Source organism: Prunus mume, linkage group LG7 (assembly GCF_029339155.1).
Source record: "Prunus mume cultivar Tortuosa linkage group LG7, ASM2933915v1, whole genome shotgun sequence".
NCBI classification, from domain to species: domain Eukaryota; kingdom Viridiplantae; phylum Streptophyta; class Magnoliopsida; order Rosales; family Rosaceae; genus Prunus; species Prunus mume.
In genome coordinates, this window is record NC_142704.1 from 12,330,564 (window position 1) to 12,348,327 (window position 17,764).

At 36.4% G+C, this 17,764-nt stretch overlaps 2 protein-coding genes across 4 annotated transcripts; both read right to left on the minus strand.

Moving 5' to 3' along the window:
* Positions 1-759: 759 nt before the first annotated feature.
* LOC148915490 (arabinosyltransferase XEG113-like) lies at positions 760-8,764 on the minus strand. 3 transcript variants are annotated; one of them, XM_089041638.1, is made up of 13 exons: positions 8,342-8,764; positions 7,152-7,448; positions 6,796-7,001; positions 6,575-6,680; positions 5,991-6,247; positions 5,658-5,793; positions 4,993-5,087; positions 4,842-4,895; positions 3,801-3,914; positions 2,194-2,292; positions 1,956-2,075; positions 1,407-1,493; positions 760-1,302 (listed from the first exon to the last, which is right to left on the minus strand). In XM_089041638.1, exons 1-13 carry the CDS (start codon positions 8,493-8,495, stop codon positions 1,135-1,137), a joined length of 1,893 nt encoding a protein of 630 aa, XP_088897764.1. In that variant the 5' UTR covers positions 8,496-8,764; the 3' UTR covers positions 760-1,134. The 3 variants fall into 3 exon arrangements, with proteins under 3 accessions (XP_088897764.1, XP_088897763.1, XP_088897765.1); XM_089041637.1 differs by having other exon boundaries at positions 5,991-6,250; positions 8,342-8,762; XM_089041639.1 differs by lacking the exon at positions 760-1,302 and having other exon boundaries at positions 1,943-2,075; positions 5,991-6,250; positions 8,342-8,759.
* A 1,575-nt stretch (positions 8,765-10,339) lies between these two features.
* On the minus strand, positions 10,340-11,640 carry LOC148915491 (uncharacterized). Its single transcript, XM_089041657.1, has 3 exons — positions 10,963-11,640; positions 10,829-10,877; positions 10,340-10,424 (listed from the first exon to the last, which is right to left on the minus strand). Exons 1-3 carry the CDS (start codon positions 11,435-11,437, stop codon positions 10,346-10,348), a joined length of 603 nt encoding a protein of 200 aa, XP_088897783.1. The 5' UTR covers positions 11,438-11,640; the 3' UTR covers positions 10,340-10,345.
* Between the last annotated feature and the right edge of the window lie 6,124 nt (positions 11,641-17,764).

Here is a 17,764-nt window from a genome sequence, read left to right on the forward strand (position 1 = left end):
TTCACAAAACTTATGAGGTTTTTAATCGAATGAATTTTGTAAAAACAATTTGAAATTTCGAAGGATATTAGTGTAATTTTTGAAATCTCGGGAGTTTAGTAAAAATACTAACAATCTTTATAAGGTGTCAATGTAAAAAATTCTATCTACTACCCGCCAGTAAGTTACCTGAGCGAGTAGTTCATTGTAAACAGGTATAAAAATGTCGACTATATTTTACCTTTCAACGATTTACTTACATTGTACAGGTAAATTAATAGACTAATTGGCCAACCAAGTTACGTATATATTTTACACCAACAAAACCACTCATTAATCAGAGAACATAAGCAGCCAGCCGAGTCCTTAACTCGGCATTTATCTGCAAATCTTTAGTTTCATATTCGAAATCCAACGTCACCTCTCCTCCCCTTCCCTCCCCTCCCTAACTTTGACAAAAATAAAATAAAATCAAGGACCATAACCATAAGCATAAGTCCCCAACAAAAAGACAGAGAGAACCAAACCAACGAACCCATCCACATGCTCAATTTCTCATGAACCATTATGTACTATGAATCATAATACCGACCCCCATCTATCCCCACCCTTTGGATCCCAAAATGCAAGTGAACGTTACAATCATCTAGAATGGAAGTAACATGCCCAACATAGTGTGTAGAAAGACACTACTGTAGTAGATCATGTTATGGGGTGATCCTACTTTTTTTTTTTCCAGCAAAATAAATATACTGTTGTCACATGGAAAAAGAAAAAAAATTAATTCTAATTAGTTTATTGATAACAGAAAACCCTATATTTCCAAAAAAAAAAATAAAGGATTCCATTTCAAAATCTTACAAAATAAATAAGAAACGTGTAAATAAAAAGTTTCCGTTTTTCTTTTATTTTGAGCTATGGAGATACTGATACACGTCAAAAAATAATTCTTTACTGATACACAAGATGACGGCATTTCAGCATCAAATTACATTCTTAAGATGGGCACAGCCTCTCCATGTACAAATGTGGATGCAGTCCTCTCCGTTGGATATAATTATAAGTTAGGAACTAATTTGTGTGATATATTTCTTTCCGTATTTCTCCCATGCTCTGCTTGTGTGTTGACAAACATACACACGTGTAGCTAGAGTTTTATGTTGGCGGGTGATCATCCTCTGGTGTTTGAGGTGGGATAGGTTTCCAACCTGGTTTCTCATCCCAGTACATGTCATAGTATATGTGACCAGGAGTGTGTTCCGCCACACAACACCATATACCAATGTACCGCTTCACGCGGTTCCTGAATTTCTCTTCCCTTGCCTGAACATAAATTCATATATCATCAGAACATGATAAATAAGCATGTACTAACGGTTCAACCATTAATATGAGACCAAAGAAAAAAATATATCGAAAAGACTTGCCTTGTCAGTGAAACCTGGGAAGGCATCTTGCATAGAAGAAAACTGAATTACTTTTACATCCTTGAATGAGGAGAATATTGTCTTGAACTGCATATAGAAGTGAAATACAATATGGTAAGAACATTAGAGTTAATAGAAACATTGCTAGACAGAGTTGGAGGAAAAAAAAACATTCTAGAATATTATGTCTCAAAAGTCAGTCTGAGTCCTGACCACCTATATCTTGTCACAGTACTTATCCCCTTTAAAGGCCACTTAAACTCTGACCATTTCATGAGCCAATGATGAATATAGTTTGATTAACTGATAATGTTTGAACAAACTGGCCCAGTTTCAGCTTCATAATAAATTAGAGATGATTATAGACGCCGGCCCTATAAGGGTGTCCCTCAAATAAGTTATTTGAGGGATCCCTCAACTGAAGCTCTGCATATAGAGTGCCAAAAATGACAGATAGCCTTTCACTAAACCGTATATGTATATATTAATAGATGTATAGAGTCTTTTCAAGAAAATAAGTGCGTACACACACGCACACATTCAGAATACCGTTTCTTCATTGCTTCTCTTTGGAAATCTCAGCACTCCTGATGAGCTGGTAGTATTTGAAGCAACGCAGTCTCGGGTTCCTTCTTGACAAAGCTGGACCTCAAGCCATGATTCTTTCACCTGAAAAAAAGATTCATAAATGTATAAGTTGTACTCTAAGAGAGGGGGGTGGGGTGGGGGTAGAGAAGAAAAGTGCTACTTTTGAGTTAAGTGTTAAGTTTCACTGATACTCATTTACCTGTTTTGGCATCAATGGATTGTCAAAAAATGAGTATTCTCTTATATTGATCTGGGGCCCAAATATCTCCTCTGGCAATTCCTTGAGCATGACATTTACCTGCGTTCACAGTAATCTTTCATTAGCTTCCAGAAGGGACTCAGAATAGGAAAACCAGAGTAAAATGTGACTTTGAGATCCCTTAATATTCCTATGATTTATTTGTTCAACTCATAGGAAGCTTCACTCAGTACAAACAGACCCATTATTATGAACAACAGATTTCAATTCGGTTTAAACGAAATGTAAGCTTTGACAAATGATGGAAAATAGCTATAAAGTAAACAACAATTTTTAGAAATAAATATTAAGAACTACTCCAGATAAACAAAAGTTGGGCAGGAAGAAGCTGGTCCAGACTAATTTCAGAGAGAGCTTGGTATGGATTAAAGAAAGAGGTAAAACAAAAGCAAAAAAGAGAAAATCGATTGTTCTGAGGTAGCTGTAGGAAAACAATATAACTGACATCCGCTTCTTACTGCCTCTTTTTCTCTCGGCGAACCTTTTTCCAGTATATTTTGTATTTCATCTTTATCTACAATGAAAACCTTTTAAATGATTATAACAAAGGGTCCACAGATAGGATAGAGAAAGAAAAGAAAAATAAAATTATGCACACAATCCTTGTGGTTAGATTGTAAAATTCGTATTGTCCTTGGGGTTTGCTTCATGACACTTATTGTTTCTTTTATGTGGTTTCCTCAGTAACAAAAACTCATTAATTTTTAGAGAAAATGAAGCATTTGCATGCAGCACGATGATTTTTTAGGTTTCCATGAAAAATAATTTGTGAAAAATACCATACATATTGTGGTTTCCTCCATAAAAAGTGGAGATTAAGAATGAAAGAAACAAGGGTCACATCATCTATTCAGCACACATTTTCAGGGAATCATACCAAAAATCAAGTGACCATGCTTAGTTTCCTATCGGAGTCAAATTTTGTGTAATTGAGGAAAATCCAAGGGAAGCATAACCCCTAAACCATCATGACGGTGCCAAACTACATCCAACAAGACACAAATGACAAGGAAAAGGCACTTCCAGAATCCATACCCTCTAGGAAAACCCCCTTTGCAACTAATCATGCTCAAGAATGGCGAATAGAAGATCATAATCAATTTCAATCAGAAAATTTAACTGACATTTCTAGTAATCCTTATAGGTTTTCAACCAGGGTAGTGACATCTAAATAATCAGCACAAACACTGGTCAACAGACTGAATCAGAAATTTAAATAGGGGAGGAAGGCTAAATTTCTAATTTAGACCATAGCAAGGATGACCAAGTTAATATTATGATCATTATTTTTCTCCAATGACATTATAATTCACTCACTACTTCAAAAACTAAACTCTAGTGGCAAAAGCCATGAATTTGTCTGTCAGCTGTCTTGACGTCGAGAATGTAACTGATATCCTGCTGTTTAAGTACAACGGCTGCTTTAATAGGAACTTGTCCCAATGGATGTCAACCTCTAACAACGAAAATTTTCTGAGCAATCTTGTCTATTGAGGAAGCAAAGAAAACAAAAGTATATAAAATTAACTCCGACAAACAGGACATACCTCAAATACATGGTCAAGAGGGCAAATAAAAGGTTGTCGAGTGATAGATCCCTCAAGGACACCAGGGTGGGGAAACCACAGCCTATCCAACCTGCACCACAGTGGAGGAACGACCTGAAAATCACAAATACAAAATATGAAGAATATGAACTCCATATGCATTAGTTCAGCAACAATTATGGATTTCAAACCAGGTACGTAATATTGGCACAATGTTGATTGATTATTTAGCGGACAGATTCTAGAGCCTTATCCTTATAACCAAACCAATAAGCAAAACAGCACGGTATATAGGCTAAGACCAATTTGATGTAAGTGACCAATTTGATTGCACTCTGTTAAAGTTGATGCATCCATCCTAAGACACTACTAGTGGAGAGGCCTAAGAGTTTGTATAACACCCTGCTCATGTGTGGATGGACTAAGCCAAACTGATAGATTAATTATGTAGGATGACATGGAGCATGTGAGGCCAATTGGGCCTAAAACATGGATAAATTGCCCACTCTGATACCATGTTGAAGTTGGAGCATCCAACCAAAGTGGGCTATAGTGGAGAAGCACATTATTTTGTGTATCGAGATGCAAGGCATAGAGTGCCTCATGTGCCATTTCTATATTCTCATAGAAGAAACAACTATTTACTTATGATTATGATAGTTAGGATCTTGCTACATGTCAAACTTGCAGGACCCTACAAAATTTACACTAAACCTTGTATGTGATAGTAAATGAGACATGCACGATAGAACCTGTTGAATAAGTCCACAATTTCCATCCCTTTATAATTCTATTAACAGCTATCAGTGTCATGCGAAGCATTTTCAGGTGAAGAGAAGCTAAATACACAAAAATAGTAACAATTGATTGTGACAACGGTGAATCAAAATTTGCAATATCACCCAGATATGTATAAATAAAACAAACACAAATTCCTTCATTTATCCCACACTAAAATTCATTCACTCATTTATCACTGAAACATTCCAGTCCAACAAAAATGTGCAGTGAAATAAAACAAAATGATAGATATTTTCTCACCAAGGTGCGATTCAACAAGGAAGCAATAGCAAGTGCCATCCTTATCTGCTTTATCTGAACAAAGCCATTTCGGATATAAATTATATGATGCAACACTGTAATATCCAGATCATTGCTAAAAGTAAACGGAAGCAGGTTAGTACATACATACTTGGTAATTAATAAGAGAAAAATGTGATTTAACATTATGCTCCCCATCTAGTAACAAGCTCTTCGGAATAGATGGCTTAAATGACAAAAACCCTCCTGCATAAATTTCCAAAGATGTCAAGCGGCATTAGCATGAGAACAGTCATCAGAACAATATGAACAAATGCCAGAGTAGCGAATCCAGATATTCAAGTGGTCAAATTTTCAGTTCTATGCAAACTTTTTTTTATTGCTGATGAGGTGGCAAGGTTTGAAGAAAATTCAGACTTAGGCAGTGGTTTGGTTATTGGAATGAACAGAGAAACGGACTGGCATTCCTATAAAATGTCCATTTCCCCAAAATGATACCAATTTTCAATTCTTCCTACTTTACTCTCCAGCTCTCAGCATTCTATTCTAATTCTAATTCCATTATGTTCTATTGGTTAAATCTACCAATCAAAGAGTACCTTAGTTTCTTCAGTACAAGAGCAAATTTCAGAAATGTAAATGAGCATGAAAGATCAAGCTCCATGAGATGGGAGGAAACTTAACTGAGAAGATGCAAAGAAAATGATACACATTCACTTTCACAGAAGCAAGAAGTTGCAAGAAAAATGCATCCTAAGAAGATCGAGAAGATGTGCAATGCATGACACAAATATTGGTGATATTTTATGTTAGTACCTGGTGCATCATAGTATTCTGGTGGGTCATAGAAAACCATGCCTTCACGTAGTCGGTGGCGCTTTCCTTCAGTACCCGCATACTGGAATGTGGTATGCACTGCGTATGGCTCCAACCTCAATTGCTGATACATGGCCTGCCATTAAACCATTAAAAAGCTTAGGACTTGTGTGATACACAACCTTTTATAGCTTATATGGACTACGTTCATGCAAGAAACCTAAGTTTGAGGGTGCAATTGAGGAAAAGATGGAAGAAAACTATAAATCCATGCCAAGATTAACTATGAAGATACAATGTCCAAACTACCAAAGAAAAACAATACAACCCTACCTGGACAAAATATGTATGCCCGCTACAAAATATGCTTGCAGGCAAAACTCCCAGCTTCAGATTTCCATCAAAAGCATACACAAGTCCACTCTCTCCATCAACAGGTGGTCCTAACTGCTTCCTTACAAGATCATTAAACCCATTCTGATCCCATATCTTTTCATCAGCTAGAAGCATATCTTTCCATTCCTTAGCCAATCTTTTAGCAGCATCTGTTGGCCGCCAGTGGAAAATTCCAATATTGTAGGCAGCACCAACTGCTAGAGGGAAGAAATCAGCAAAATAACCAAAGCAATAACTTTAACATAAACAATCAACAAGGGTAACAACAGAGACTACGCTGGAGTCAAAATTGAAGAACAGTAATGAAGGTATCCACAGAAACAGGGAAAGTTACGGATCCTATACTAGTATCCCCAAGGGGTAGACCCCTCCCAAAGTATTAGCATAGTTATAATTTGCGGCTGGACACAAATTCATGTCACCAGATACAGAGATCCAGCACATGGAATAGCTGCAAACATTTTATGCACGTATAGGATAGTGGAGATGAAAAAAGAAGTATTTTTACACAAAATCTTCACCTTGTTGCCAAATGTCCAACCTGTCATCAGTGACTGTTGGTACAACTTGATCACTGGAAGTCAAGACATCTGCTTCAGGATAGCGAGCAAGATATGGAAGTGGGTCCTGTTCCACGAAAAAAGATATATGATAACTCATAATCGTCAGACGAAACAAACTAAACAAGTAAGCATTCTTGACAAAAAAATATTAAGAATTAAAGTACTAGCTGAAAAACTACCTTTAACCAAACCATGTCAGTATCGCACATCAAGAGCTCATAGCCATAAGGGAGGATTGAGTCTATCAGTATAACTTTTTCTCTCCCCATCTTGTGGAATGTTGGTGATCCCCATCCAACATCTATTGTGCTCATATGGCTGCCCATATCAAATACTGGAACACCTTTCCAGTACAAAGCCTCCAACAGTTTGGTGTCCATTGCACCTAAGCCATCAATTTCAAACTCATAAGTGCGGCATAAATAGAAATACAAAAACATATGTTTCCTTACAAGGAAATGGAATAGATATGTAAAGAAATTGGAAAGGCCAAAAAGACATAAAAGTGCACAACCCAGAATGAGGGGTAGCTTACCAATGAGAAGGTTAGAAAGCCCCAGATCAGTCAAGTGTTTAACCCAAGTCAGGATAAAATCCATGAATGCATAGTTCCCAAAGGTCACAATAATGACGTTATCCTTAACTCTTTCCTGAACCAGTTCTTTGCTCAGTCTAAATTTCTTCAAGGCTGGCATTTTCTTTGCGTGTAGAGGAGCTTCCCAAATGGGTCTTGTTGACATGCTTCGAGGCTCTAGGGAAGGTGTGGGAACTGCTTGAACTAGTGTTGGTTGAGATACATTGGGTGCTTGCTCTACAGGAGGAGAACCTACATCTGTAGCAATTTGTGAATTCACAAAAATTAAAGACATGCAGGGAGAGGGAGACGACTGAAATCATAGACAGAAAGCTTACTGAATGAACACCAAATATTGCAAGAAAGGGTGCATTGACAAGAAGCAAATGGCTTGAGTTCTACAATATTACTGATGGCACCATGGAAAATTAAATTTACTACTTTACTATGTAGGAACCGCATGCAGTGTAATCATTAATAAAGCGAAAATATTTTTTATATATACATATATACAAAATTTGGGGCAGATACCCAAATCCCATTTCACATTGGGGTCTGCCAATAGCTCAATCAACTCTTATGCAAACTCCAGAATGCTAATATGAGGAAATTAAAATATGAAGAAATGATATACAAAAGTGCCACAATGTTTAAAGCTTGAAACTTTTGGTGTGTAACAACAAACAAGAACCACAAAGTTGATCCACTCTTTTCAACCCAAGAAAAAACACAAAAAAACTAAACTAAAGCACCAAAAGTCAGACGTTTGATCACAGGACAAGAGCAAAGTTTGGTTTAGTTTCTAAATGAGCTTATGCTGTCACAGTCGAATCAGTTAAATCACTTAGCGATATACGTTAGTAGTTGTCATTAGTTAGAGATGGGGCGGGAAGAGTGAAATGGATCCTGTATAAACAAGAGCACCATTGCGACTCCACAAGAATAAAAGACAATGAAAATACAATTTCCAGTGCTGAGCACATAAGCGTTGAATTATTCAACGGGCAACTAAAATCTCAAAAACCCATTTCCAATATGTGATGAAAGTGATAGAAATTGAAGGATAAGCGTAAGAAACAATAACAAAATCAATGGGCCAGGAAACCCAGAAGAAAAAGCAGAGAGAGAGAGAGAGAGAGAGAGAAACTGACGGGAAAGCCAGGAGGTGGTGGAATCTGCAGCAGACTTGCCAGAGTAAATGGCCGATATCACATACAAAGACGAGAAGATGATCCCAATTATTACAGTGGCGTATATAGTCACGAACACTGGCTTCGCATTGTCAAAAGCATTCCTCCACCCCATTGTTTCGGTTTTGGGATTTGTTTGCTTGTTTGATTATCCTTCCCACGCCATTAACATCATCTTCTTTCTTCTTTCTTCTGGGGAAGAAGAAGAAAGAAAACCCTAAATCCGAATGGAATCAATCTGAATCTGAGAGGTTTATTTCACTTGTTTCTCTCTGAGCTCTCAGGTTCCCAACTGCTAAAGGTCAACTCCAGGCTGAGCCTCCATGTTTGTCTCCTTTATTTGTCTCATTCTTTACTCTCTTTGCCTAATTTTTTACCAGTAAAGTTATTTCAATATGAGAAGGGAAGATTCTGATATAATTGAATAGTTTATTATGAAATAATTGACTAATTAAAATGTTGATTATTCTATCTTGTATTTCGTAGGTGAACAGACTTCCTTCAAATTTTATTTCATTATTTTGTGTACCATTTTGCCCTCGTATATTAAAGAATCATCTGTTTTAGTACATTTATTTCTCAAGGGCATTAAGGAACTTTCAAAAATTTAACCCTTCTTTTGCTTGATCGGTAAGAAGATAATAAATTTTAACCCTTTTGCAAATATTAAATTTGTTACGTTCCACGTCAATTTCATCCACATGTCCACCTCTGTCAATCCTTCTTTGGCTTCGACTTCGACTCCGACTCCGTGGCGGCAAAGATCGGCTTCCGCCGACTTCGACTCGACTTCCGCCGACCGACTTCGACCGACCGACCGACTCGACCGACTCGGCTCCGGCCGTGCGGCGCATCGGCCGACTCGACCGACTCCTGCTCCGGCGGGCGGATCGGCCGCAAAGATTGGCTTTGACTCCGACTTCTTCGACCGACCGGCTTCAACTCCGACCGGCTTTGACATTGGCGGAGGTGGCTGCGGCCGACCGACCGACTCGACTCGACCCGGCTGCGGCAGATCGACTTCGACCGACTTCTTCGACCGACTCGACCGGCGGCCGCGGCATCGGCCGCAAAGATCGACTCGACCGACTGACTGCACGCAGATCGGCTCGACCGACTCGACGGCTTTGACATTGGCGGAGGTGGTGCGACCGACTCTAACTCCGGCGGCCGGTGCGGCATCGATCGGCAAAGATCGCCGACTCGACTTCTTCGACTCGACGGCCGACTTCACTTCTTCGCAACATCTGCTCCCCAACCTAAAAAGATAAGAAATTTAGTGTGCATGAAGAGCCTCAAACCTTGACCCTCAAAGGAGGAAAGCCTCGTTCACAAACCACTTCACCAATCTTGTCTTTGTGCTATTTTGTCAGTTACACAATATTTATATTAACAATCAATGGTTTTTTTTAATTTTATTTAAAGAAAATTATTTCACATATGGGCCTCCTCTTTGGCCTAATTCAAAACAAAATTTCATTCCTATATATTAAAATCCAAAAAGAAAATACACTGTCTCAAATCCTAATTAGTTGTTATGTCTAATACCTAATTTTTCTTCATTGTATTCAATCCCAATGTGGCCATCCCAAAGTGAGCTCCAAATTGACATTCCGTGATACATATGGGACTTCATCATCACGTAGGCCTTCATATGGGACTTCATAACTTAAGCCTTTTGGATACATCATGTCCTCTCGAAACAAAAGATATGTACACACACACACACACACACACATATATATATATATATATGATATGCATACAAATACGATGAATAAATAGAAGGATAAATTTCACTTTACTATCCAGAGAAAGATGGAAGCATAATTTCCTTTATTTTGTTCAGTTATGCCCATGATATATATACAAATGACAACTTTTAAATTAATATTTCAAGATTATATATGTGCGTGTCTATATATATGTATGAATGTTTTGGAAATAATTTACTTTAAATCGTAATTAAATTGGTACCTCTACCTTCGGATCATCTTCATGTGCATTGCACTTCGGGCTTGGAGGCAACAAAGTTTTGTCCGTGCTACAAACCAACAGATTGAGAGAATATTTTCTATCAGTGGAATGGAAGTCATGCATACAGATGAAAAAGCAAACAAAGATCAAAAAGCAATCTTTTACGACTATCTTGTTTATTAGAGATAAAGAGCTAGCGTAATTAGCTACTCTCTCTCCATCCGCTCGCACTTTAGTGTTTACATATTGGGCTGATTGAAATAAAGTAGAATTTCCATGTAATATGATATCCATTAAAATACCCCTTAATTATTTCTTAAAATTTCCATCTCGTCTCCTTCCAAAACTAAATAAATAAATAAAGAAAGAAGAAGAAGCCTTCCTTTTGTATTATCTAAGACTACAGAGCTGCAAAAAGATTTAATATACAAATTAATTAAGCAGCAGATGAGCAGTTTAATTCGTGTTTACCTTGAAGAATTTCCCTTGGAGTCCTTGTGAACATGACTAGTCTGACCTGCTGAATAAACCCACAACATTATTAATTTAACAGAAAAAGAAAAAGATTTAACAGGAGAAAAAATCATAATAGGTAGAGGAATTACTATCCAAAAGCCTTGTCGACATTTTATCAGGGGTATTGGCGTTCATTCGCTTATTACATAGTCTTGAACCACCTAAACACATAAGGAATATGGCAGGCAAAAGGGATGCTTTCAAAGGATTATCTGCATTCCGAAGGCAGTAAACATACTGAATCACAGAGCAAATGCACTGTGAGATGCCAGCAACGAGTCCATAAATGTCAGGAAGAGTACCAAAAGGCGTATATGGAGGAATTGGTGGATGATAAAACCACATGAGCATTCCCCATCTCCTCAACTCAACTCTTTCCTTTTTACCTCTGTAAATTAGCTCCCCAATGGAAATGAGCAGAGCTGCAATAGCCAACAGCATCCCAAGTAGTGCATAGTGGGGTCTTCTTGGGGAGGAAGCCTGATCACAAGCAGCTGAAAACATCTCTAGGCCAAGGTTAGTGGCTAAAAATCTCCACTCGGCTGGTTCTGAAGTATCCGACATCCCTGAATCTCAAGAAGGGTCTGTACAGATTACTACTAGGTGTTAAAGATGGCTCAAAAGAAGACTGATCTCCACGACGAGTATTTGCAAACTAGGAAACCAGTTGTTGCTCTCTCAATTTCCACAGCTAATAAGCAAGTGCTTTCTTTGAGACATAAATACCTCTGTTTGGTTACTGAGAAAACGGAGGAATTTACATAGAAAAAGAAGATGTTATAGTGTTAGTAAAGGCAATAATGCTGCCACAAGGGCAAGTTTTCTAGGTAAGGGAGAAAAAAGCCTTGACCCATGAAGGAAAGCTTGAGAGCACATTGCAAACAATGCTGCTACAAATTGGTAAATTAAATAAAATCACAATGCTAAATTAAATTTACACAAGAATAAATTTATTACTAGAACAAGATTGACATACCTGAAAAAGAATCAAAGAATGTATGGCCAAGGTAAAGGTGGAGACTTGAAGGAAAACCGCAAGGGTTAAAATTATAATAGTATTAAAGAATCTATTAAAAATTAAAAATTATGGAAATTTTCTTATACTGTTAAAATTATAATAGTATCGAATTTTAGTGCAGTCAAAATAGTTTTCTACACATTATTTATTTTATGATTAAAATAATTTTTAGGGTGTGATGGTCAAAAAATAGATTTAACACAAGAATTACATAAGTGAAAGTAAAATTGCTTTAAAAAAAAAAAATTACCTAAACCCTAAACATAGGAGGGTTTGTTTTTCTTGGTTTCTGTCCCACTGACTTGTCTGTCTTGGACGGAAATCACAAGACTGGGTGGGCTATAGCCTATAGGCTAACTTCTTTAAAAACAAAATCTAGGTGTTTATTTACTCTCAGCCTAAACAAAATCAATGTATTATTATTATTTTGTTGTCCATCAGCACCTCAAGCTTTTCATTGCGGTTTATTGGTTTTGGGAATGATTAGATTTGGTTCCTCTATTTTCTCAAATTCACATCTGATTTGGATGTGGATTATGAAGGGGTTTGTTGGTTTTCTTATGGAATTTATGCTCACGGACATACAATTAAGATTTTAGCTTATGGGATAATTAGAGCTGCTTTACAAACACGATTTGGTGGTCAGTGAGAAAAAATTGATGTTCTAAAGCAGCTGTATCTCACCTAAAAATAACTGAATAAAAACACTAATTGGGTAGAAACAAGTATTAGAAGATTGTGATTCACTGTTACATGTACCATGGAAACCTAATTTGAAAGCGAGAAGTGCATAGAAATAGACGACAGATTAGCAAATTTTCAACAATTAAAATGATAAACGAAATGATACAGAAATGCGCAAGAGAGTCTTGAACTTGAATTTAAATTGAGATGATGTTCCTTTGGTATGTTTATTACTGAGTAGCTCAATTAGAGACTGAGATTTGCTTTACTTCTTTCCCCCTTTTTTTTTTATTTTTTAAATTTCATTTTGTGTCTTGCAAGTTACCCATCACAACAAACCTACAAACCTACAATCAAAACATGAAGAAGATGAATTCATATCCCTATCCAAAACTTGCAAACCTACAATCAAAACATGAATGCACATGTATCTGGGCTAGCTCCTAATTGGATGTATATATTGAGAATGAGAAATGAGGGATAGAAAAAAAATCTCCAAATTGGATGTTTATATTGATTTGAGGCCTTTGTTTTTTAGAAAGAAAGATAGAAAGCTTTAAGCTATATCAGAATTTAGTTTAGCAATTGTACTAGCTGATGCACACAGCTAGAAAATGACAAAGGAAAATACTCAGAGATGGAAAAAGAGAAGTGAACTAATTAGCCAAGCACTGTTGATGGACAAAACTTCAAGCATTCACACACGCTGAAGAAAGAAAAGGGCACATAGGAGTGGCAGCACAAACTTTAGCTTTTGAGTTGGAATTTGTCTTGAGTTCAATTATAACTATAAAGAAACAATGCCGCCCAAGCACCCGGCGCCGCACAAGCACTGTCGGTGGACAAAAGAAAGAAAAGGACACTTTGGCTTAGGGGTGGCATTTTAAACCGAAAAACTGAAAAACCGCAAAAATCAATGACAATTTACAGTAATGAAACCGCAATCGCAGTAAACCGAACCGCATTTGCAGTTGCGGTTGCGGTATTTGATTTTCAAAACTTGCAGTTACCGCAAACCGCAAAGTATAGCCACACGGATAATGAAGTTGAATTCTACAAGGAAATGGAACATATGACAACTTGTAAGTAATTAGTTTATTTATGCTAATGTTATTTATGCTTCTTCTTATAATAAAATGTACTAAACTATGTTGTTTTATTTGTAGATAACATTGGTGCTCAAACAACACAACGGGGTTCTTCAAATCCACTCACCACCAACACTTGAGTTTGTAACTTTAGTTTGTAACATTGGTGCATTGCATTTTCCTTTTAGTTTGTAACTTTAATTAACTTTGAATTGAATTTTTCTTTTTGATTGTAACTTTAATTCATTTTGCTTTGTGTTTTCCTTTTGGTTTATAACTTTAAAGGATTTAGAATTGGAATGCTTGAGAAGTTTAACTTTAATTGGAATGCTTGAGAAGTTTAACTTTAATTGGAATGCTTGGAATTGTAACTTTAATTTTCTTAGGTTGTGAATGCTTGAGAAGTTGAGTAGATTGTGAATTTATGTATGTTTGAAAAATTGAGGTTGTGTATTTATTTATTTAGGTTGTGAATTTATGTATGTTTGAGAAATTGAGTTTGTGTATTTATTTATTTAGGTTGTTAATTTATATTTTTGTGAATGCTTGAGAACTTGTGGTTTTAAACCGCTAATTGAATCAATCGCATTTTGCGGTTTCAAAATCACCAAACCGTAAATAATCGGTCGGTTTGCGGTTTGAGTAAAAATTTGCAGTTACTGAACCGCAACCACCCCTACTTTGGCTTTTGAGTTGGAATTTGTCTTAAGTTCAATTATAACCATAAAGAAACAATGCCGCCGCTAGAAAATGACGAAGGAAAATACTCAGAGATGGAAAAAGAGAAGTGAACCAATTAGCCAAGCACTGTTAATGAACAAAACTTCAAGCATTCACACACACTAAAGAAAGAGAAGGGCACATAGGAGTGGCAGCACAAACTTTGGCTTTTGAGTTGGAATTTGTCTTGAGTTCAATTATAACTATAAAGAAACAACGCCGCCCCCCCCCCCTCCAAAAAGCACTGTCGGTGGACAAAAGAAAGAAAAGGACACTTTGGCTTTTGAGTTGGAATTTATCTTGAGTTCAATTATAACTATAAAGAAACAATAGGGCCCCCCCGCCCCGTTTTATGCGTTTCACTTTTAGGTTATTACTTTGGTACATGGGCAAGCCGAAGGCAACAAGAGAGTCCCAAACAAATGAGGGGATTTTAAGCGGGGTTTAAGTGTGGAGGCGCCTTTGTGAACGGGGATTGGTTTAGTTGGTAAGGTTTTTGTACTGTGTGTAGCCCCATTAGTGTTCGGGTCACGTTGCAAGCAATCCTCATTGGTGTGCGATAGGTAATTTCTACATAAATTCGTGTTGGTGGCAAGTTGGGTGCCACGCATAAGTCCTTCCTCAAGTCACAGGTCACCTAGCGTTAGTGATGAGAGTAGCCAATCTCCTCCTAAACTTTTTTTTTCTTTTTTTAAATGTGGGGGCTCCTTTAATAGCTAATCGAATGGTTTATATCAACTTTCAATTTATACTAAAACCGGGTTGCAATTACCCATTTTAAAAATTTGTCCGTGAAGTTTTCCCAAGTAAAACGCATTCCAAGGTATGAGTCAAGTTCTCACTCCACCCTCTGACTCTGAGAGCACCATTTATCTGAGAAGTTCACTTTGAAAACCATGAGAAGTTCACCTTGAAAACCATGTGAAACTCATGTAACAAGGATATCATTTTTTGCTATTCTCGATCAATAACGCAATGACACGTAGAATAACTTTTCCACATGTTATTATGTTATTGGTTGGATTACATGTAAGTTTTAGTCTGAAGTAATTCTTATCTCTCCTTATAAACCCACAAATATATACAAATCCAGAAAAACACATGAGAAACAGAGCAATCCCAATTCGGTGTATCCTATTATCAATTTCTTCCTTCAGCAACCACAATAAATTATTCCCAGCGAACCCACTCTGCCTTTCTAAATGTTGGGATCTATACATGCCATCTACAATTATCCGTTCCTCATTTAGTTTGACCAAGGTCTCACTCCACTTGTTTTTCATTTTTTTTTTCTCGATATTCCTTACTTCCCCCTTCAATTGGAAATGTCTAAGATTCAATAGTTGAAATTTTCTGAGTTCTTGTTTACAGTCGTCGTGCGTACGAAAAGGTAAAAGAGTTTTTCCATTTAAACTCCGCACTTTTCTTTGTTCATCTAATACTTAAATCATTAAGTTGTTAAGTTTTATTATTGTGAAAAAGACAAAAAAGGTCATCCAACTTAATATTTAACCCTAATGCATCTATATACACAACCACCACTCTTCATATTAGATATTAGAAAAACACAACTCCTCTACATCTTATTGCCAAATTACTTTTCTCTTTTAAAGAGGTAGAAAACGTTGAGGAGCCAATCAATAAAACTAGAAAAGTTGTCCTTAGAGTTTGATTGGTCTTATTGTACAAGCAATCAATCATACAAAAACCATGCCTGCCTTTGACTGACTCTAGCTCTATGAGCATCAAAATAAAATTGAGGGGAACATGCATGCCTATTAAATTAATTCCCGATGATCAGGTTAAATACATATTATTAATATTGTAATTTAATTCATTAAAACCAGCATCTCCATTCCATCCATATATGATGTTTGTCTAGTTTTGGAATGAAATTAACATAACTAAGGAATTTAATTACCTAAGTTGACTGGAGTCAATTCCGCTTAAGAGCCGGAATGGAAATACAGAGAGGGTGGTATTTCTATGCCATGGAACTACTTGGAATGTAAAATCACTGCAAATGCCCTTTCATTAATTGGCTGTATTAAAATTAGAAAAGAAAATAACTCCAAGATAGTGAGGAAATGAAGTGCATTCCTATTCCAACTGTATTATTCCTGTCAAACAAACAGGGCCTGATTACGAAGTAAATTACTTGGTTCACTTAGAACCCACCTTTTTTTGTTTTCAAACGGAACCTCCAGTTTTTGTCACTTTAGTCACAAAAAGCGGAGGTTGGGTTAGGATTAGATTACAACAAGGGTTGTAAAATGAGTTAAAGATTATGTTAGACCAAAGTTCAACTATTTTCAATTGTAAAGAGAAAAAAAAAAAACTTCAAGAGTTTTCGAAATTTTAGTCTTGGAGATCTAGCAATATAAATTTTAGTCCTCAATAGAAGGGGACTGATATATATTTAAAGTCAAAGTCTTTGCTAAATACAAGAAGTGCATGTCCTTAGTTGCTTAACATGCTAGCATAAACTATACTTCCATCATTTTTATTAAAATTTGAAATTGAATTTTTTAAACTTAATTTAGCGTAGTATTATTTAGAGTCAAGACATCTTACTAGGATCCAATATTATGCACTCGATCCTAGGCTCACATTCCAAATTTTCCACATAATTGTTTATAATATGTATTTGAATCCATGTTGGACTCTTCTTTTGGGCTATTTTTTGTCAAAGTTAGGAAGAAAATGGGAATTTTCTCATGCGCAATGCTAAGGCGTCATTTGGGTTCGAACTTAAGATCACTGACTTGCAAATAAAGACCCTTTTTTAACTGAACTAGACTTCCTTTGATGCCATTGATATTTTTTTAAAAAAATATTAATTATAAAATGGGACATTTTAGAAAAAGTAAAAGGAGAGAGAAAAATTTTAAAAGAAGCAAAAATGGACAAAAATGCCCTTATTTATTTTTAGATTTCTAAGAATCCAATACATTTGCATGTCTTTGATTTGAAAGTTGAGCGATTTTTGTCTTTTTTGAAAAAGCTTTGGCTTTTTTCAAAGTGAAATTTTTTTTATGTCTAAAACCTAAAAAACCTTTATAAAAACGATGTAAATCACAAGCAAACGTCATGGGAAGCTCAATAAATAAACTAAAATGTTAGAATATTTAGCCCAAGCTTACATTTTACAAGTTGCGGTCTACCCCTGGCCAAGTCTGACCCACGAAAAAGGTAAATAAATGTATTTTGTTCTGTGTTTATTCCATCAAATGGTCTTTGTTTTTGTATTGAATAGATGCTCTCACATTGCAATGATTTGGTCGCATTTTATGTACTGGGTCTATTGATTTGATTTGATTCTTCCATTTTCTGATTCTCCCCATCAATTTTCAAGTACCCAAATTTATCATCTTAATAATG

What these genes read in the sequence shown, in the direction of transcription:
- LOC148915490 (XM_089041637.1), bottom strand. Translation starts at nt 8,495, where the DNA reads ATGGGGTGGAGGAATGCTTTTGACAATGCGAAGCCAGTGTTCGTGACT. An exon ending in GTTGGACATTTGGCAACAAG is followed by an intron (nt 6,251 to 6,574) that starts GTGAAGATTTTG and finishes TCTTCCCTCTAG; the next exon opens with CAGTTGGTGCTGCCTACAAT. An exon ending in ATCCATTGATGCCAAAACAG is followed by an intron (nt 2,076 to 2,193) that starts GTAAATGAGTAT and finishes TCTTTTTTTCAG; the next exon opens with GTGAAAGAATCATGGCTTGA.
- LOC148915491 (XM_089041657.1), bottom strand. Translation starts at nt 11,437, where the DNA reads ATGTCGGATACTTCAGAACCAGCCGAGTGGAGATTTTTAGCCACTAAC. An exon ending in GTCGACAAGGCTTTTGGATA is followed by an intron (nt 10,878 to 10,962) that starts GTAATTCCTCTA and finishes GGGTTTATTCAG; the next exon opens with CAGGTCAGACTAGTCATGTT. An exon ending in TCCAAGGGAAATTCTTCAAG is followed by an intron (nt 10,425 to 10,828) that starts GTAAACACGAAT and finishes GTTGGTTTGTAG; the next exon opens with CACGGACAAAACTTTGTTGC.